A 22,970-nucleotide genomic window follows, 5' to 3' on the forward strand; every position below is an offset into this window, starting at 1 on the left:
GAGGAGGTGGCGGTAGAGGAGGCAAGCCTGCTCCCTCCCAGTGAGAACAATCAGGTAGGCGGCAGACTTTATCTGTTCAGGGACCGGTGGACCTTCAGTCCATGGGCCCACAGTATAGTCTCCAAAGGTTTGGGCTGGAGCTGGATCAAAGGACCTCCACCTTTGACCAGATTTCATCAACCGTCTTCCAAAGCTCTGCGGGACTTTGCGACGGAATTACTCCTAAAGAGAGCCATAAAGAAAGTGAGACACCTGAAATTTCAAGGCAGGCTGTTCAGTGTTCCCAAGAAAAACTCCAGTCAACAAAGAGTAATCCTGGATCTGTTGCGTCTCAATCTTTATATTCAGTGCGACAAATTTCGCATGCTTACAATCGCACAGGCACGGACTTTACTTCCTCGTGGAGCCGTCACCACCTCTATAGATCTTTCAGACGCATATTATCACGTCCCGATTGCGCGGAACTTCTCTCCTTCCTAGGTTTCAGACTGGGGAAACAGGCTTACTCGTTCGGGTCATGCCATTCGGGCTCAACATAGCACCCAGAATCTTTACGAAGCTGGTGGAAACAGTAGTACAACAGTTGCGGTCCCGGGGGATATCGCTAGCGGCATACCTAGACGATTGGATAATCTGGGCATCCAACGTCGAGGAGTGCCGATGAGCTACAGCCATAGTGATCGAGTTTCTGGAATCCTTAGGCTTTCAGATAAACAGGGCGAAGTCCCGCCTAACTCCGGAGGCCCGATTTCAGTGGCTAGGTATCCAGTGGGACCTAGTTTCACACAAACTGTCTATTCCACCAGCCAAACGAAGGAAGATAGCCAAAGCCACCAGGCAATTCCTCAAAAACAGGAAAGCCTCTCGCAGAAAGCAAGAAAGAATCTTGGGTTCCCTTCAATTTGCATCGGTAACAGACCTGCTTCTAAAAACAAAGCTGAAAGACATAAACAGAGTGTGGCGAAGATGAGCCAATATCAAACTCAGGGACAAAGTGTCATTGATTCCTCAAGTACTAAGGAAAAGACTCCGGCCGTGGTCCACAGTCAAGGGTCTCTCAAAGTCAGTTCCCCTTCAATTTCCCCCTCCAGCCTTAATAATCCACACAGACGCTTCGTTAAGCGGCTGGGGAGGATACTCACCAAAAGAAAAAGTACAGGGCACATGGTCCACGATGTTCCGTCAGTTCCATATAAACATCTTGGAAGCGATGGCAGTATTTCTAACACTGAAAAAACTTCGCCCCGCCAACCAGGTTCATATCAGGCTGGTGTTGGACAGTGCGGTAGTAGTACATTGCATAAACAGAGGGGGTTCCAAATCAAGCCGGATAAACCAAGTGATGATAGCCATCTTCTCACTAGCAGAGAAACACGGCTGGCACCTGTCAGCTACCCATCTGGCAGGGGTCCGGAATGTTATTGCAGACTCACTGTCCAGAACAGCTCCACTGGAGTCAGAATGGTCCCTGGACAAGGCTTCTTTCGAATGGATCCGCCGGCAGGTTCCGGGCCCTCAGGTTCCGGGCCTTCAGGTGGACTTGTTTGCCACGGAGAGCAATCACAAACTTCCTTGTTATGTTGCTCCCAACCTGGACCCTCAAGCTCATGCCACAGATGCAATGTCCTTAGACTGGAACAATTGGCAGAAAATTTATCTGTTTCCCAGTGTTGCACAAGCTCAGGTCATTCAAAGGCCAAGTGGCCTTGGTAGCCCCCAACTGGCCGAAGAGCAATTGGTTCCCTCTTCTTCTGGAGCTCAAGTTACGATGTCATCAATTACCCAAACCACAGCTGACTCAAATAGTGCAAACAAGGACTGTGTCAGCTTCCTCAAAAATTCTGAATGCCCTGGCTTTATGGACTTTATGAAATTTGCCACTCAAAGAGGGGCGGATATTGATCCCATTAATACTCTGTTTCTTGAGTCAGACAAAAGAGATTCTACCCTCTGACAGTATGACTCAGCAGTTAAAAAGTTGGCATCCTTTTTAAAGGAATATGAAGCCCAAACCATGACCGCCAATTTGGCAATATCATTCTTCAGGTCACTGTTTGAAAAGGGTCTGGCCCCGGCCACCATAACCACAGCAAAATCAGCTTTGAAAAAGGTGTTTTTGCATGGCTTTAAGATTGATTTAACAGATTCATACTTTTCATCCATTCCTAGAGCATGCGCCCGTTTGCGACCAGTGACCCGTCCTCATACGGTTTCCTGGTTCCTTAATGATGTTCTAAAATTAGCCTCAGAAATTAATAATGATCAATGTTCTTATTTAAATCTATTAAGGAAGACCTTGTTCTTAATTAGTCTAGCTTCAGGAGCCAGAATTTCAGAACTGTCTGCTCTCTCTAGAGGTGTCAATCACGTAGATTTCCTTCCATCAGAAGTTGTTCTGCTTTCCCCAGATCACAGATTCTTAGCAAAAAACGAAGACCCTCAGGATAGGTGGTCCCCCTGGAAGGTTGTCCCTCTTCCACAAGACCTGTCCTTATGCCCAGTCGCTACCCTGAGGGCCTACTTACAAAGAACTTCTCAGTGTTTGTCTGGTCCTCTTTTTATCAGGGAAAAAGGTGGAACACTTTCTTTAAAGGCTATAAGACAACAAATCCTGTACTTTATCAAGCAAGCTAACCCGGATTCAGTCCCTAAGGTTCATGATATCCGAGTGGTGGCTACCTCTACTAATTATTTTCACAATATGAATTTCGCTGAACTGAAAAAGTACACGGGTTGGAAATCTCCATCAGTGTTTAAACGCCACTACCTGAAATCACTAGAAGCTCTGAAATTCCCTGCGGTGGCTGTAGGGAGCATTATCCCTCCACCTTAAATTAATCCTTAATCCCTATCCTTTCCCCCCTGCCTGCCTGCCTCATTTATTTGCCCTGCCATTTTCTCCTGGACCAGACATGCCTCGCAGCCTGGCTCCTAATATTATAATGTACAATCTTGCGGTGTTAGTTTTAAGTATGTGATATGTTATACTCACTGTGATTTAGTTTTAAGGCCGGAGGTACCCTTATAAGTTTTGTCTTTTATTTTGTGTCAGTACCTCGCCACTATAGTATTAATGTTGTATATAGTTTATTCTCATGTTCTTTATTATAGTATAAATTATATCCCTAGTCATATCTCAGTTGTTCTGCTATACCTATAGTATTTAATTATATTTTGGGGATAATTAAAACTATTTTTAATAATGGTGTTTTTATACAGGATCACCTAAACTTTTATCACTTTTAGACTTTCACCAAGACTTGGTATGATTCTCTGTTATGATTTCACCGGCTGACACAGGGACGAGCTCAGAAAAGGGATTTTGACAAAGGAAAAATCTATTTCTGAGGGAGGTCCTGTGTCACCCGGTGACCCACCCAGGATCTAGGTTTCCCTCCCTGAATAGGCATACCAAGCTTGTGGGGGGGTGCTAGCCTGGAATGAGTTCAGATGGCGCTGGGGTCGTCGGTTGGCGGGCGGGTGAGTGTGGGCGCTGGATCGGCTCCCCGCGTTCTGGGGGTTTTGTCATTGGGATATCTTCAGATTGCGGTCCTGTGGCAGTGACAACAATCACTCACCCTTACCTATACCGACGTCTATTTTATTATAGATGATCGATCTGGGGGTAGTAACCCCAGCATTCCTGATAGCTTTTTTCTCTGGTATATTTAGCAAAGTATTTACCTAGAAATATGTGCTGGATGGATATTTCACCGGGTGACACAGGGCCTCCTTCAGAAATAGATTTTTCCTTTGTCAAAATCCCTTTTATTTTGTCGTAGGCAAGAACTCAAGACATGAAATTTGCATGCAACAATAAAAATAGACAAAGTTTATTTTATTATAGGCCACTATAGAATTTTTGTATATGGTAAACAAAGAAGATATACACTCTATATCCCAGAAACCATGCTTTATAAAAGAATTTTAACTAAGTATAATTTGAAAGTGAAAGAGTGTTTAGCAACAGTCAGTGGCTGATAAATTATGATTAAAAGTGTGGCATAATAAGATTGTGTTAATAGTAATTATAACTCTATATTAAAAGTTGTCCGAGTGATCTCAGCAGCGGTTGGTGGAAAGGAAACTTCGTTCTTAGCTGATCTCTCTCGGCACTTCTTCATGGGTAGACATTCTATATTCTTGGCCACACAACGAATGAGCTAATAAAATGATATCTGACAACTGTTACAAAGTATGTCTAAAAATAGAATTCCTATCAGGATCGCCAATACATTTCATGAAATTCTTATTAATTCAAATACCTTTCCATGCATTATCATCTCCAAACTCCTGTTTGGAGATGGTAATGCATGATGATGAGCCTCATTGCATATGTCGGTAAATGAATTAATACCCATAATTGTAATCGGCCAATCAGAATCATTTATTTGAAGTTCTATGTAAATATTTGAACTCTAATGTAGCTAATTGTGTTCAGAAACATTTGAACGGGACTGGTCAAGGTTACGGTATTCAATAACTGAGTTTATCCTAATGCAAACCACTATTAAGAAATTGAATAAGAAAACTACACTTTTATTAGAAAGTTCAACAGAAGTAACATAATATTTTCAGTCGTTGTAGCTACACTATTTATCGTTTCTATGGGAAATCAGAACTAGCTTCAAAAGGTTTAGGAGTTGGGAGAAAAATCATTAACGAAGCTATACATACTTTGATACTGTAGTTCGTCGTCTCTACCTTACAAACAACTCCTTCCTCTTCCCGCACCCACCTCCATTTCCTATGTCAGTCTCAAGAGCCAAATGCAAATGTATGATGATATTACATAATGTAATTTCCCTCTGATACAATGTCTTATTTAATCTTAAAAAATCACATATAAAACCATGAATCAAATTGTAGTTTGTTGGTAAACTTTTTTCTTTAACAAGTCATTTTGTGTCTTTTGAAATAATCAAGTGAATATACGAGGAAAGGTCTCCACCAAAAAGGCTTGACTTTGAGACAGAGAATTCATTCAAATTTTCAACAGTTTCTACTACATAAACAAAAGCGGCGTTGCCATTTAGCATGTTTAGTGAATGCAGGGAGTAAAAGGAATCTTTTCCTCGACTATACCTTACCTGAGGTTTAAGAACAATTATTTCTGCTTGTTCAGGTAAATTTCAATTATCCGAGGTTCTGCAATTATGTACCTATGAAAGATACTTAAGAAAATCAAATTATTTGATGGTCTGGTCAATATTTAAAAACAGAAATAAGTGTTGTAGTTATAAAAACTAAAAATCTCACTTCCGTCTGTCATCTCTGTGCCTAGCTTGTCACAATAAGCTCACTTCATTGCCCATGTAGCCTGACTGTTTCCTGTCTGCTTGTCACTTTTCATCCCTTTCCTTTGCTGTCGTGAATGATATTGGTTTACTGAATGGATACTGTTACTTCCCATTTATATGAATTTTTTTTATTTAAATGCATTCTTTCAAAATCATCATTACAAGGTATCTGGGTAGAAATTATCCATAGCCTCATTTTGCCAATTTTTATAATTATATTAACCTTTTGAACTGACTAGTACAAGGTTATGTGGAAAGAAAATATTTGTAGTTTTTGCCAATTTTTAACTCTTTAAATTTTTAAAATGACTGGTAGCTTGCCGTGAAGTAGCATTATGTTGAACCTAAATTTGTCTGACAGGTGCTCCACCATTTTTTTAAAGTTATAGTATTTACTAGGATGTACATTATTATCTGTATATAAATCATTTCCTCCTTCACATGGCCGTAGTTCTATCCTCTTCAGTTGGCTGTTCAAATCTTTGCTATAGTATCATCAACCTTGGCTATCTTGTCTTTTTCTAACTGTAACATCTGCCTATCTTCATAGTAGTATGCATAATAAGTGTTGCTGCATTATTTCAATATTGTTGGTACAAGCCATTTCTAAAGACTTCCATTGAACCCAAGCAAAGACTAGTTTTAAAGGTCTTAAGATCTTGTCTCTATTTTTGTGAAATAAAAAATTCATAGTAGTGCTTATACTATTTATTCAAGTACATATTGAGTGTTGTCATGTTCACAAGGTACTTTATGGGGTGCACATTTCAGGTTTGTATACATTACAGGCTCTTTGTTAAGATTAAGTATTTACATGCTTTGAATTTTCATTAAGACATGATAGCACTACTAGAAAAAAGGCTGGATTTCAATATTACAGTTTTTTTTATGAAGGCATGATTAATAATAAATTTTGACTCCATGTTTTTATGCATTTTGTTCCTTTGAAGATAAAAGTACAGAAACAGATATATTAAATGGTATTTGGCATATTTTGTAGACTTGCAAACATTGCATTTTGACACACATTCATTATTCGGTAAATAGCCAACATATATTTGACACATTCAACATTTGATAAATCACCCAGATAAATTTGAGCAAGGTATGTTGAGGAAATTTCTTAGTCACTTAGTTTAAAGAAAGAAATCATCAGGATTTATGCTTTTATAATGTTAAATAGAATTATTGTCAAGTATGAAACTATTGTCACTGGATTTCAATTTTCTTTTATTGTGTAGTCATATAATCACAACCCTCAAAACTAAATTTATAACTAATGAATTTGTTCTTTAATTACGAACCATTTAGGCAGTCCCCGGTTATCGGCGGGGGTTCCGTTCCTGACGGTGTGACGATAACCGAAAATCGGCGGTTACAGAGCTTATTGGTGCCAATAACCAATAACCGGAGATCGGCGCCAGTAAGTGGAGATCTGCGCATATCGCCGCCAAAAATCCAATTATCATTGTCAGTGGACAAGCGCTGTAAAACCGGATTGCTGATAACCAAGGCTGCTGAAGACTGGGGACTGCCTATATTGAATTGGGGATACATTGCTGGGTGTGGTGTAGTTTTAGCAAGAAATTCAGTTATTAACTGAAGGAACACAACTTGGACTTCCTTGTAGGTAACCTTCAGTACAGGGCACCCTGTACCCATTGTGATATATGTCATCCAGTTGGATGGATTGGGATAAAGATGCTCCCAGTACAATTGGGGTTTATATTTAAGGAACAAAATTATTTCTGAATGTGCCTACAATTTACAAACCTCTTATTTATGCCAAGGTGCTGTTTGGGTGGAAGGTGACATACAGCTCTGCTTATTATTGACTGATTGTGTCTGTAAGTATTAAGAACCACAACTTGAAAGATTATCAAGAAAAAAATGTTAAACTTATAATACTTGTATGAACAAGGTGTGTGTGTTACCAGGAGGCTGGATATGTACTCAGTTGGTGGAACCTTTCATTAGGGAAAGCTAGTTTTCCAAAACAAAGTTTAGCTGCATTTTAACAAAGGAGGCTAATACAGGACCTGAATATAGCTGCAATATAAGGTAACATCATTCTACCCTTAAGCCAAAGCTGTGCAACTGTAAGCCAAGTTTGGGAGGACTGATTGAGCACTATATTATTCTGAGGTATAGTTGCTTTACCAGAAAAGCCATGTAGCCTATGAAAGGGCAGTTGAGGTGCAGCTCTTGTTGTAAGTCTGCATAGTGTGATTAGTGTCCATTCCAACACCAGAAATCAGACCTTGCAAAGTCAAGGTATGTAGAGCAATGAATAAAAACAAGGAATGCACATTTGCTGGTTATACATTCCCTCATAAGCATTTAGCACATTGTGCCCTATTGGAAAGAAAATGTCCAAGAGGTTCTTAGCTTCAAATGAGGCATCATAGGCTCTGTGAATTGGTTGGTTGCTTCTGATCTGAAAGTCAGTGTGCCATAAGCATAGCAGGTAGTGACAACAACTACTGCTCCCTGTTCTTGATGAATACCCTCACATTGACTCACCACATAAAGGGTTCAGTCAACTTGTTTAGTGTTGTGACATATTTCTCACTGTGGTTTATACTCATCCTCTAAGTGCTGGCTTGGTTAATGCCTGAAGTGGTGATGCCCTTCTCAGATGACACTACAATATATTTTGTGGATATGTTGAGAATTTCTTCACTTGAACTTTACCAACAATAAGGATTGGTTGTGTTTAGCAGTCATGAAGACCCTTGCATTTAGCTTAAAAGATGTTTGGGTGTCTCTCCCATGTTCATGATCATGCTGGTACTGGTCTGTCAGGTTCTTCAATATGATGAAATGTTACTCTCAGAGTATCACAGTTCTGTCGTCTTACCAGGGTCTATTACTTTCCTGTCTCCACTGCATTCGTCAGCCTTCTGTCTCAAACTAATACAATGTCTTTTTAATGTATTTTTTCCATCATGTCATCGGTCAGTATCATGTTTGTCTCAGTGAGATTTAGAACAGAATGTGTTTCATGCCTTATATATTACAGTATTCTCCAATATTGCTGAGTTTCTGGGATCATCCACCTGACAGCTATAATGATCTTGAGTGCCCTTTTGCAAGCTGCCAAGCCATGGTAGGTATACTTTTGTAGGCCTCAAAGCCTTTTGCAGTTGTGCTCTTTTGTAGGGTACTGAACCCTAACTATTGTCTTCTTGGTGGCATATCAAGTGATGATATTGTAGGCCATCAAACCCTGTTGTTCTCACAATATTTTTAGGCTGTTGATCTCCCAATGTTGTCCTCATGTTATCACAGACCATCAAGGTCTGATGTTACCATCTCAGTATCTTGGACTGTTGAGCTCTCATTGATGTCTACTCAGTATTATAGGCCAAACTCAAATTTGCCCTCATGCAACCCATCCAGTTCATGATGTTTTCCCACAAGCATGTTTGCAAGCCATCCAGTTCATGATGTTTTCCCATAAGCATGTCAAGCTCTTGATTTAATAATATAGGGCATCAAGCTCTCAACGTTTTCCTTATGCTATCATATACCATAATCTTAACCTCATTATTATAGGCAGTCATTCTCACAACTTCACCCTCTTGATATCAGTTGCCATTGTGCACTTATGTTCTTTGAGTATCCCAGGCCATCAAGTTCAGTGTTGTTGTACGACCTGTATTCTTCACAGCATCTTCTCAATATTTTGGTCCCCACTTTTTTGGTATACACTTCTGTAAGGGTGGTGCACTGTCATAATTCTTCACATTATGCTTTTGATAGCATCCATGCAATGTTGTATTCTGTATGTTCTCAACGTTGTGTGTAGTTTTCATGTTCTTGATATTGTAGGGTTATTGTCTGCTTTGGCCATCACACCTGACATTAAGCTTTACATTTTCTCTCTGTATTGTGCTATAGATGACAACCTCTCATTATTGCAGGCCATCGAGGTCAAGATGTTGAGCTCTAGCAGGCTGTTAAACCCTTGACATGCCCTCTTGTAGGGCTTTGTCACCTACCTGGCCTTTGAGCCCTTGAAATTGTGTCCTCTGTACCTTTCTTTTGATAGCATCATCTCAGTATCATAGGCCATAATACATTTGAGATTATCCTTGTAGGCCATCATGCTTTCTGCATTCTCTTCTCAATATCAGAGAATGTATTGCTCTTGACCTCTAACCCACGACACCATCCCTGTATGTACAGAAAGTGGAGTTAATAATTACAGTTAAAAATTTATAAGAGGTGTAATTTAATAATAAAATTTAATAGTACAGGCAATCCTGTTATCGGCGGGGGTTCCATTCCGACAGTGTGACGATAAGCAAAAATTGCTGATAACCAAAAATTGGCAATTTTCGGTACCAATAATCGGAGATTGGCACCTCTGTTAGATATGTATCGACCCCGAGTTTCATCACTAGACTAGTGCTGTACAACCGGATCGCCAATAACCAAGGACTGCCTGTATCATTATTGGTAAAGACAGATCCACTTTGAGAGCTAAATAAATGAGTTGAAGGTCTGGTTATACTATTTAATAATACTGTAATAATAATATATTGTAGCACATCTTGCTCTGTGTTACCTCTGTAATACAGCATCATACTCCATTGTCCTTTTACAGGCTGTTGAGCTCTTGCAGGTTTTATGTTGTAAGACATCGCATCAAGTTTTCTTATGTTATCTTTTCTGTACTACGTTTTCAATGACACCTTTTCAGCATTAATACGCCATCTGACCTCTTGTAGGCTAAACCTGCCATTTTGTCGTACTTCTGAAGTCATCCTCTCAGTATTGGCAGTTACGTTTTCAATCCCAATGACATTACCTTCTGGATATTGTACGCCATTGTTGAAACCTGTTGAGCTCATGACTTTGTCCTTGCTTAGACCTTTGAATTCTGGATATTGTCCTATCCATATTGTAGGCCATCTTTAGCTTGGGTATACCATCCATGGGCTGTCACATCAACCTGGCATTGTATTGTACATCATCCTGCCTATGATGTTAACTTTTGTTAGTGTGCAAAGTCCTAGACATTCTCCTTTCTCTATATTGTGCTCTTGATGACATTTGCTCAACATATTTTTGATAGTGTAGGCCATCACACTGTCATTATTACCTTCTTGATATTGTAGGACATTGTCCTCTCATATGCCAGAGTTCTTGACATCAACCCCTCAGAGGGCAATGCAGGCCATTACCCTCTCAAGAGTTTTTCTCTCATTAAATCATTGAACTTGAGTTTTCCTCTTGTGGGCCATGGAGTTTTTAATGGTGTCATTTTCTCTTGATATTGTGCTTACAATGACATCCTCTCAGAATTGTAGGCCATCATACACTCTGATTTGCCCTCTTGTAGACCATCACTTACTCTGTGTTACCTTCTCATAGGACACACACACTCAGCATTGCGCTCTTGGTTTGCTCTTCTTATATAAAGTGTTAAGCTCTCATTGCCCCATAACAAATTTTTGTGTCCTTGAATAGTACCTCTCTGCACATATGTGCCATCTTCATGTATGTGCAGTCCTATGAGCCTTGCATCAGGGTTGAAAAATCCCTCTACCCTCAAAGCCTGGAATTCCTTAAAAATTTCATACTTAAGAAAAGTATCAAACATATGTAATATTGTAGCTAATGCCCTTGATCCAAGAAATTTAAAATATGGCTGTCACTGGAATTATCAACCAAATGAAACTACATATCACTCATCTGAACCAAATGTATCTGTAAATAAAATATAAGATAGAAAAAAGCCATGGTCATCCATCTCACGTACAAATAGCATAAAATACCAGATAGAATAGTGCAACAACCAACATGACCTAAGTTTTTTTTACTGCTTTTGATGTAAAGTAATCATACATCACAGAGACCACAAAAACAATACAGTACTTTAATAGCAACTTGTGGTCATTAATGGTAAAAAGCCATGAAAAAGTGTATCCTTCTGTCTATAAATTAGAGTACACAGGTTGATCACAATACCAAATATTATATGGTAGGCTACATACCATTTCAAGAATGGAGAAAAGAGAGATAAAATGTGTCATAAGTCAGAGCTAACATGTGCACTGAGCCTTCAGAAACCATGGCACTGCTTATGATGCACAGTAATCATACATCACAGAGACCACAAAAACAATACAGTACTTTAATAGCAACTTGTGGTCATTAAAGTTAAGAAGCAGTGAAAAAGTTTAGCCTTCAGTCTGTAAATTAGAGTACACAAGTTGAGCATAATACCAAATATTGTATGGTAGGCTACATACCATTTCCAGAATGGAGAAAAGAGAGAAAATGTGTCATAAGTCAGAGCCAACATATGCACTGAGCCATAAGAAACCATGGCAGTTATTTAAAATTGAGAATGTGAGCAGAATTAGGAAGACTAACTCTTTTTATTTGATAGCTTCATTCTTGTCTGACACTGCAATGCAGTGGGTGGTAGAGCACATATTTTATAAGAGGTTTGTATATCATGGAATGCGTAAAATTGCTAAATACTTGTGATATTACAAAAAGGCTTTTTTTAACTCTCTATTGAAAATTTTAATCAGAGATCGGGTTTTATCCCACTGTCCTCCATCTTTTGCCTTCTGATTTTTGCCATTCATAATGATGCTTATATATTACACATTGGTTTTGTGATATTGATCACCATCGAGTTTTCAACATTTTTCTATTGCCCTCTTGAAGCTAGAAACAGTTTAACTCTTGACACACTGGCTTCTCAGTAAAGTAGTTTCCTTGATGTTGACTTCTTAATACCATAGTCCTGCAAGCTCTCAAATGTTGCCTCGTCAATATTGTAAGCATTGCGCTCTCACTGGCCATTAAATTCTCAGCTTTGCACTGTCAGTATTGTAGCCAATTAAGATCTTGACATTGCCTTCTTGATATCATAGACTGTAGAGCATTAGACATTACCCTTTCAGTACCATAAGCTGTTGAGCTCTGAATATTGTAGGCCATTGAACTCTTGACATTGCTCTCTGGCATTCTGTTGGTCTCCATAGTGCTGTTCCTGACAACTGGTTATTTAAGGTCTTTCTTGAAATCTTTCATTCCCTGTTAGATTTATATTTCTGTGTTGCTCCTAGCAGTCTCCAACACTGACTATAGTTGCATTATAGATACCTTCCTGAACAGTTTTGTTAGGCAAGTTTTGCTATCATTGCCCTATTCTTGTCTAGCACCCTTCAAGATGTGGCAATTTATCCCAGGTAAGGTCTAAATATTGCAGTGGATTCATAACCATTAAGAAAACCGTGTTGGATTTCGGCTAGCAGTACTGAAAGAAGACCTGTTGAACTTTAAATAATGCAGTTTTTCTCAAGTTTTTTTCTTTAGAAATGTAACAAATTTTTCTTACAGCTATGAACTGATAAAAAATTGATATTTTACACAAGTTCACACTCTAAGAGCCTAAAAACTTCATTGAAATTGGCGTAAGTGGTGTATCTGAAACTGCTAGCTGAAATTGCTTGAGCTTTCATTTATTTCTTTGCAGAACAACTGGAGAATATTAATTAATAACTTTACTTTCAGAGATGACAGTCCCTCTTGGTGGTAAAGCTGGATGGCCCACACAAGTTATTGGTCAATCCTCTTTACTTGTTGGTAAAAAGAATTCTCCAGGCTTCATGAATAATGGCAAGACAGCATCTGACAGCAAAATAGATACTGCACTCTTAAGTGGAATAACTTTTAAACCTGGTCAGCAAGAAGACATTGATTTAAACCAGAAAATTGAGGACCTACGTTCCTGGTTGAACAATGCTCAAGCTATTAGCGCTGCTCCAAAAGAAGTTTGACATATTATAGTGGAGCAACTATTAACTTATCAAATACTGTCTTCCATAATAATATACTGTAGTAAATCTAACCTAAATTTCCAAATTTGCCAGTATCTATCTAGGCCAAGATTTCGAATTACTGGGAATGATTTTATTAATATTACAAATTTACACTTGGAATCTACATGGTGTAATGTTACCTTCCTTTCTCTGCATCAATTTTTATTGTTGGTTTGATAGGTAATATTTTCCACAAGAGAATTCAGTTTCAGAAGTTGTAATCTAATTTTATAAAATATGTTTTTTTATATTAAGGCTACTAGTTATTTAATTATACTTCAGGAAAAGAAATATTGCAGCTCTTTCTCTCCGACTTTCCAGATTGGTTATTGGGAGAGTTCTTTAAAAATTGGATTAAATGGGAATGGTAGACAGCAATTAGTAACATTCATGAAAGTGCAAAGTGGGGAACTTTTATGTAACTGGAAGTTGGGTAGCCATGTGGTACACTTCTTAGATAATAGTGAAAATAAAATGTTATTTTAAGCTACCCTTTTGTTGCTCATTCTTTGTATCTTAAGATTAAACTAATTTTTATATGAAACACATCTAGTCATTCATAATTTTAAATATCTTGTACTGTATTTCTGAAATGTTTATATAATCAGTGTTGTTGTTTTGTTTATCGTTATAATTTAGTACTGTATGCACAACTAAATATTTTTTTATATTTTCGGTCTCTTTCCACATTGAAAAATGTATGAATTGATGACTGTGCTACATTTCCAGTTTCATACGACTAATCTGCAAAAAGTATGTTTTGTGTACAGTAATGTGCCGAAGAATTTTAATTCATTAAGTATTCATATTTTAATTTAGTTTGACTAATCTGCAAAAAATATATTTTATGTACAGTGATGTGCTCCATGAATTTTAATTCATTAAGTAATCATATTTTAATTTACTTTTTTGTCAACAGTTTCAAGGGAGCTTTGTCACAGATAAAGAGCTCATTGACACCAAATTAAAATACACTGCATATGAACATATTTGGAAGGTACTGTGTCCTTATAGGGTTTCCCATTATATTCACCGTTTGGTTGTGATGTGACGTTTAGTATGACCTAGTTTAATTACCTGTCTAAATTGATTGTAATAACCTGCCAATCACTTTGTAAGTGACCTGAATTAATAAAAAAAAGTTTGTTAATATACAGTATGTAAATACATATATTTTTGTACCTAAACAGGCCTTTCTTTTAAGTAACATCCTGAAGAGTATTTGCCAAAATAATTTTACAGCTGAAAGCCATACAGTTGGCACTGTGTTTATAGTTTAGCTGTTATTTGTGACCAATGGTAAATAATATTACTGTATGCCTAACATCATTTCTTCAAGATTATAAACCACCTATCCCATAAGCCTACAAAATTCTCTTTTACCCTGTAACAAGATCAAATACCTTCCCTTTATATATAAATGTAAAAAAGTCTGCAGGAGAATTTTGAATAATTTGCATAAAAATATTCAGTACTCACCGAAACACTTCCTCGTCTTCGATGATTTCCCCTACCCTCAGAGTAAAATGATGCTATAATTCATCATCAAACACAGGATGGTACCTCCACTAGACAATGATTCTTAATGTTGTTACTGAAGGTTGATGAGAGCTGTATGAGGGATAGCTCGTAAGTGGAGGGTAGAACAATGTAATTCTCACGGTGCGGCATTCTTCTCCAGCATCTGTGCATATAGCCATAGATCTGCAGTTAGTACGGACACGCTGGTACCACACGCACACACACCCACCGTTGATGGCATCCACATTTATAAAGGTAGTTAAACAAAAACACCAATCATCTTCAGAATCTCACAGGGCTTGCCCACAGGAGTTGTCCTTAAATGAGGAACTGAAAATGGAGCCAAAGTAAAGCTTGAAGAAGTCTGACAAATTTGTGAGGAAAAACTGATGGGAACAAATTTAAAATAACAGGCAGAGGGCAATGCAGTTGGGGGGCTGGAAGGTGGTTGCAGGAATTTTTGCTACCATTCAGTGAGTGCCATGGAAGGCATACTAAGCAATAACTCCAGAAGGGAAATGGCATCCTTCAATGTGTAAGGATAGCCTGAAAACCACCCTCGTGTCTAATACCTTGGAAGCTTTTGCCTCTTCTTCCATAACAATATTACCTTCTGCTAATTGCTCTTGCTTGATCATCATCAACCCCTCATTGGACAGTGGCTTTTCTTTGTCTCAAGCAGCTCACTCAGCAACACCCTCTTTTTCCAGACTGATCTTGCGTAACATGAAGTCCAATGGAACCCCGTAAGTCATGAACACATCAAGGACATCCTCTTTCACACAAAGAGTTGAGTGTAGTAGAGTAAAAATTGGTCCAAAACATCAACAGAGATAATGGTTACAATCTTGATACTGAAGTCCCTCCCATACTCCTTTACCTTCCTATCACGTTAAGTTCAGAAACTGGACCAAGCCCTTCAGTGTATATAGCTGACTGTATTTCCCTCCAGCACCTTGGACATCATTCAGCCAATCAATACAGAATTTACATTAATACTAATAATATACAGTATAAATCTTCATAGAAAGTGTCAGAGGCCATTCCAAGTTGAAAATGCCGCTTCTCGCCCTCCACACAAACTAAGTCGCCTGACTGAGCAGTTGTTATGAAATCACTTCCACTCCAGGGCATCATGTATTAACGCTACTCACTCGTAAGCATGTACAACGTGACTGCACTTAAGGGAGTGTAACCTTTTGCACTGCAAGTTAAAACACTTACTTTGATTTTCCAAAATTTAATGCAGCCAACTACTCACAATAATGGGACATTAGGGAGAAATAAATTAACTGCACTGTATCTTTTGTCCACTTGCCAATAAGGGAAGGAAAAAAAAAGTATCTGCAGCTTAGATGAAGAACTGGATAGATTACTGCTAAATACATTATGGGTGCAAAGTGCCTGTATTATTCTTTGAACTGGACTCATGGGTACTGAAAGAAAATTGCTGAGTTTGAAAATGTTATAAAATTTTAATATTTATGGCCAGAATGTGGCAGAAAGAAAACCAGACTGTTTGGATGTGACGTACAGAGATGAAGAACCTAAGTCAGTAGATATGGAAGCAACAGGGTGAAGATTTGTTGGAAGGTCTTAATTGGGTAAAAGGGATAGCTGAAGACCCAGACCTAATGGGAGTGAAGGCCACAAGTATGTGGGACAAAAATGAGTTGAGAGTACTAATACAAGTACACCAACAGAGCAAAGAATAAATGAATATGTAATCATGTAGTGAAAATACTGTACCACCTAAATAATGACTTTGCTTATTAAGTTTTAACCTACAGCTTCATCATGAAAATGTCTTTTTGTATAAACAAATCTGCATAATGCATGATAGTTATTAGATCTGTAAAGAACTTTTAAAAGATTTTCAAAGTGTAGCACGTAAGTTCAAGTAACTATTACACTCACTAGTTGTACAAAAAATTAATTATTTATATTTTACTTTTGACAATTTTTAATAAATGCTAAAATGAAAATCAGCCAAGCTGTTGCTCTGGTAACTTTCATATGCTTAAATAAAACACACTACTTAAAACTGATGACTCTATCTACCATGATCAAGACTTTCTGGATCCTCAACCATGAATTTTATAACTGTTTACAGCCACACAGTATACACTGTTAATCAAACAAATGCTTACAGTGAAGATAACTATATTGTACTTACAAAAAAAAAAAAAAAAAAATGAAAAGGATGCTTGTGGGGTTTCATTCTATTAACACAACTTTCTCCCCTTACTGAAAATAAGATCCACTGGTTTAAAAACAAAATATTCCTTAACATAAACTTCCACATACCTTGTAATACTTTTACAGTAATGAACAACACAGTGCCAACATGTACTATGCTACTTGATGGCAAATTTGATCTCTTTATCCTTGTCTTCTTAATCACATTTTACAAAAACTATTCTACTAATTCTTTTAAGTACATTTTACCCATAAAAACTCCAAAACTTTTCCCTACAATTTGTTTATTTCTTTGATGATTTTGCTACATATTAGATCCAAACTATTGAAGGAGGTAGGTTCTCAAAGATTTTTTAAAATTTAATTTTCCCAGACACAAACCATTGTCTTAGATAGCCTTTTGTTTTGGTTCAGATCAATGCTTCAAACCAAACTATATGGCTACCTCATGATATAGTCTAGTATGAACATTTGGAAGTACCACTGCATAGTACTAATAAAACATTGATATTGAATGACTTAAATCAATTACCGGAGCAAAATAAGCTGCTGTATTCAGAGAAAGTATTTTTCATTCTCCTTCCATATTTCAGCACATTAGTCAAACAGCTCAATGTTAAATCTGCCCACAAATTAAAAAGTCTACTTCAGATATTGATCATATCATCTCAAAATCTGTACTACATGCTCTTAAAAAGTACACCTCTACACATGCATTAGAATGAAATTTTTAAGAAAGTAATTTTTATACAGATCGCTACACAATGAAAACTCATTAATTCCAAATATCCTCTCCTTAAAATGTATACAATGTGAAATGGAAATGGAAGTACAGTAATATGAACATTAAATAAAATGCTTACTTTTAATATCACCTACCCTAATCACTAAACTCTTCTCCAGTTACTATATCACTGGTGTGATCTCATGTGAGTATGAGTGTGCCATTAACCTATAATGATCAATTTCAGCAGGCAATTTCAAATCCGATTTTAACACATTTAAGAACCTGTATATCCATCAATTACTAATAGGAAAAATTTACAAACAATGGACATATTAAATCCTACCCTCCAAGCACCTGTTATAATGAGGTACTACTTTACTGGAAATATTCTAAAGGTTCAACATTTCTTGCATCAGTAAACCACTCATCTTTGTCTCCACCAACTTTATATTTCATTGAAAATATTCTTGAAATAATGGCAAGGGAAATGACCAAGCACTAATGCCCAGAATTCTTTTTCCAGACCCACAACAACAACTCTTACTTATCTTCTCATGAGAGGTAGTCAATATACAACTATCATTTAAAAGACCTGTTTTAAACAATTCTCAATACCATTTTATTTGCATGAGCACCAAGTCTTAATATTTGCAAATGGCAGTGCTATGAGTATCAGTTTACTAAGTAGAAACATTGTTTTAATTAAGAATGGATGTGTCTTTCTTTAAAACATGAGATCTAGTTATTAACAAATCATGAGATCTACTATGACAAAGTATTAAATCTAGATTTTTCTATGTAGCACAACTGTTCTTTTAATATAATCTTTGAGCTGTTGCACCACAAAGAACAAATGATGTCACACAAAAGTTAAGTCTCTCCTGAAATTTAAATTACACAAGTAAGAAAATACTTTTAGCATATATGAAGATTCCTGTAGAGCTAAACTCAACAGTAAAAATTATTGTGACACTGCATTCAATACAAAACTGTGTACTAGTAATAAAACACTACCTTTGTTACCTGAAAAAGGTACGGTAACTGACAAATGCACACCAAAAAACAATGTTGTTCACCTCATATAATACTACAAACATGATACTAAACCACAAATTCAGTCATTTACAAACAGACATCCCACACATAACAAAATACAAATAATTCTATATTATGGCTTACAAAATAGTAAATACCTTGAGAAAGTAGAAAAGGACTTAAATCTTAAAAGCCCTATGAAACATCTGAAAACCGCTCAACTAATACTGATTTATCTAGATACAGTATAAAACCTGTGTCAGAAACAGTACTTTCTGTTCAAAGCACCAACATTGGTACTGTATCAATAACACATTAAGAGAAGCTGTCTTTCTGTAACAACAATGTATTGTATTCTAAAAACATGTCTTATTTTTCTGCAATTCCTTTGAGCTGGGGTTTAATGAGATAGAGTAAAATATTAGAAATAGGAGCATAAAATCGTTCACCATCAACCTTTGAGAAACCTGCTTTCTCAATATACGGTAACATGTCTCTATTAAGACAGCAACCATCAAAGAGGAAAGGCCATAGTCTGCATGAAGTTAGAAAATCCTGAATCTTTTGTCTCCAGAAGTGCTTCTTGGGGTCAAACTCTCGAATATGCTCCAAGAAATAAAACTTCCCTCCCTGCAAAAGAAATGCAACACTAAGTTATGCAGAATAAAAACCCAGAAATCTTTTAAAGAATCCATACCACCACATGATGACATTACAACCAGCTTCTAATGATTAAGTACTGTATATTTCAAATATAAGCATATTCAGATACTATAATAAAGCCCTCTGGCGACCAGATGGGTAAAGATGTCAGAAAATCAGCAAGGAACCTGATACAGATACAATTATTATTATTATTAAAATAGTTTAACCAGACCACTGAGCTGACCATCAGCTCTCATAGGGCTGGCCCGAAGGATTATGATGAAATGACAAGTCTAGGCTAGAAGCCTAGCACTGGGACCTAATAGGTCACTTGTCAATGATGATGAACGAAAATGAAAATTAAATTAAAAGCTGTAAAAAGGCATACGCTTTCATACTGGAAAACACTCACACAATAAATACATTTAAACTCATGCTTCTATACATTCTCACTAAAAAGGTATATCAAAATTCAAAATAAATTAAGTAAAATCATAAAATTTACTTGTTTTAAAATTCATTATACTGATTGATTATTTTTTTTATATTTTTCCAATTAATTTGCAGCTTCTCATAAACATTAAAATGGGTGCTATTGAGAATGTTGAAGATTATGACAAAATTTCTTCTATCGGTCTATTTCCAAAATTTGATAATCGCTGCAGGTTATATTTTAGACATTCACACAGTATATGCTTAACTGTTATCAGCACATTGCAATCTGGGCATTTGGGAAGAGGGCCATGGACTGTTCATTAACCCTTAAACGCTTGAAGCCCTATTTACAAAAAACGTCTCCCATATGCCATTATGTTCGGTGAGTTAGCGCCAAGCGGAAAAAAGTTTTTCAAAAATCACAGCACGCTTAGTTTTTAAGATTAAGAGTTCATTTTGGCTCATTTTTTTCATTGCCTGAAGTTTAGTATGCAACCATCAGAAATGAAAAAATATCATTATCATATATAAATATTGGAATATATGACAGCGAAAAAAAAAGCTCGTATACAATTGTATACAAATCGAACTGTAAGCAAAACGGTTAAAGCTAATGAGTTAATTTTTTTTAGTTGTATTGTACACTAAATTGCGATGATTTTAGTATATAACAAATTTTAAAACGATCAAAGCAACACAGAGAAAATATTATCACAAAATGATGCATGAATTCGTAACACCGGACGTAAAAAATGTTTTTTCAAAAATTCACCATAAATCGAAATATTGTGCTAGAGACTTCCCGTTTGTTGAAAAATGAAGCTAATTGATTGAATATTACTAGACTGTAAGTGTTTTAGCTTACAATGGCAGTTTTCGACCATTTCGGTCGAGTTAAAGTTGACCGAAAGTCTAATTTTTTCTATTTATCGTGATTTATATGGAAATATTTCAAAACTGATAAAAGCTACAACCATGAGTTATTTTTTGTTGTATTGTACATGAAATTGTGCACATTTTCGTATATAAAACTTTATGTAACGACTAATATAAAGCGGTGCAAATATTACGACAACGAGACGAAAGAATTTCTGAGATGTTCGGACGAGTTACCGCGCAGACGTAAGGAAAATGTTTTTTTCAAAAATTCACCATAAATCGAAATATTGTGCTAGAGACTTCCAATTTATTGCAAAATGAAGTTAAACGATTGAATATTATTAGAATGTAAGAGTTTTAGCTTACAATTGCGTTTTTTGACCATTTCGGTCGAGTTAAAGTTGACCAAAGGTTGAAATTTTGGCAGTTATCGTGATTTATGTGAAAATATTTCAAAACTGATAAAAGCTACAACCATGAGCTATTTTCTGTTGTATTCTACATGAAATTGCACACATTTTTATATATAAAAGTTTATGTAACGACTAATGTAAAACGATGCAAACACGACAACATGACGAAAGAATTTCTGATATGTTCGCCGAAGTTACAGAGCGCAGACGGCAATAAAAAAAATTTTTTTCAGAAATTCACCATAAATCGAAATATTGTGCTAGAGACTTCCAGTTTATTGAAAAATGAAGGTACATGATTGAATATTACTAGAATGTAAGAGTTTTAGCTTATAATTGCGTTTTTTTACCATTTCGGTTGAGTTAAAGTTGACCAAAGGTTGAAATTTTGGCAGTTATTGTGATTTATATGAAAATATTTCAAAACTGATAAAAGCTACAACCATGAGTTATTTTCTGTTGTATTCTACATGAAATTGCGCACATTTCCATATATAAAACTTTATGTAACGACTAATATAAAACAGTGCAAACAATACGACAACGTGGCGAAAGAATTTCTGGGCGGACGTAAGGAAAAAGTTTTTTCAAAAATTCACCATAAATCGAAATATTGTGCTAGAGACTTCCAATTGGTTGAAAAATGAAGGTAAATGATTGAATATTACTAGATCATAAGAGTTTTAGCTTAAAATTGCGTTTTGACCATTTCGGTCGAGTCAAAGTTGACCGAAGGTTGAAATTTTGGCAGTTATCGTGGTTTATATGAAAATATTTCCAAACTGATAAAAGCTACAACCATGGGTTGTATTTTGCTGTATTGTACATGAAATTGCGCACATTTTCATATATAAAACTTTATGTAACGGCTAATATAGAACAGTGCAAAAATTACGACAAAATGACGAAAGAATTTATGAAATTTTCGGCTGAGTTACAATACCGTGCGTAAGAAAAAGTTTTTTCAAAATTCACCATAAATCGAAATATTGTGCTAGAGACTTCCAATTTGTTGCAAAATGAAGGTACATGATTGAATATTACTAGAATGTAAAAGTTTTAGCTTACAATTGCGTTTTTTCGACCATTTCGGTCGAGTCAAAGTTGACCGAAGGTTGAAATTTTTTGTAGTCGACATACGGTTTAACGTTACTCGGCACCCAACAGACAATTTTAGTCGACGTATGATACGTCCAATAGGCGTTTAAGGGTTAAGTGTCCATGTGTCAAATGAGTATGGCCTATTCGAAGACATGTCAGAATTACTTGTGCTTGTCTCTCTCTCTGATATGACGAACTCCATTTTCCAACACTGGATTTTACCTGTTTTAATTTATTATTTTCAGGTTCTTCGTTCCATATATTTTGCCACATTTTTACAATGACTGTTTTTATATATCTTGTATAGTCACTGATAGGGATGTCTACATTTGTTCTTGTCATGTGGACTGCTTCTTTAGCTGCTTTATCAGCCTCTTCATTTCCCTTAATCCCTACAAGGGCAGGGATCCAACATATTTCAATATTTTTTCCCTTATTATACAATTTATGGAGTGAGAACTTTATATGTTGTACAATATTATTTTTTTTATTATAGCTTTGAATAGCTTCTATAGCACTTCTGGAGTCGATATACATTACAAAATTATTATATGAGACTTCTCTAATTATTTTTATGGCTGATACTATTGCACATAACTCAGCTGTAAATACAGAGGCTTTGTCTGGGAGAGAGAACTGATATGTTTTGTTTTGGGATACTGCAGCATATCCCACTCCGTATTGTGATTTAGACCCGTCGGTGTATATTGCGTAATGTGGACCTTTTCGGATTATATGCTCTACTGCATGTTGTCTATGGTATTCTCGAGTATATGAATGATTTTTTGATAAATATTTCAAGTGTGTACAAATTCTCATCTTATTCATTGTCCAAGGAGGAGGCAATTTTAATATTACAGGTAAT

General features: G+C 36.5%; 2 protein-coding genes across 4 annotated transcripts in view; one reads left to right on the forward strand and one right to left on the reverse strand.

Annotated features, from left to right (window-relative positions):
• LOC136847084 (centrosomal protein of 164 kDa-like) overlaps nucleotides 1-14,337 on the forward strand; it is an 85,868-nt gene extending 71,531 nt beyond the window's left edge. For both annotated transcript variants that reach the window (XM_067118370.1, XM_067118371.1), the window contains one exon: nucleotides 12,843-14,337. In XM_067118370.1, coding sequence (XP_066974471.1) covers nucleotides 12,843-13,108 — 266 coding nt within the window. In that variant the 3' untranslated portion in view covers nucleotides 13,109-14,337. The remainder of the gene's footprint in view (nucleotides 1-12,842) is intronic.
• Nucleotides 14,338-16,126: 1,789 nt separating this feature from the next.
• LOC136847086 (thiol S-methyltransferase TMT1A-like) overlaps nucleotides 16,127-22,970 on the reverse strand; it is a 55,126-nt gene continuing 48,282 nt past the window's right edge. The window contains exon 5 of one of the 2 annotated variants that reach the window (XM_067118387.1): nucleotides 16,127-19,262. In XM_067118387.1, the coding sequence (XP_066974488.1) occupies nucleotides 19,002-19,262 (261 nt within the window). In that variant the 3' untranslated portion in view covers nucleotides 16,127-19,001. The remainder of the gene's footprint in view (nucleotides 19,263-22,970) is intronic. The other variant, XM_067118388.1, reaches the window with a different exon arrangement.

The sequence above is a fragment of the Macrobrachium rosenbergii genome, chromosome 16, assembly GCF_040412425.1.
Source record: "Macrobrachium rosenbergii isolate ZJJX-2024 chromosome 16, ASM4041242v1, whole genome shotgun sequence".
Lineage (NCBI taxonomy): Eukaryota > Metazoa > Arthropoda > Malacostraca > Decapoda > Palaemonidae > Macrobrachium > Macrobrachium rosenbergii.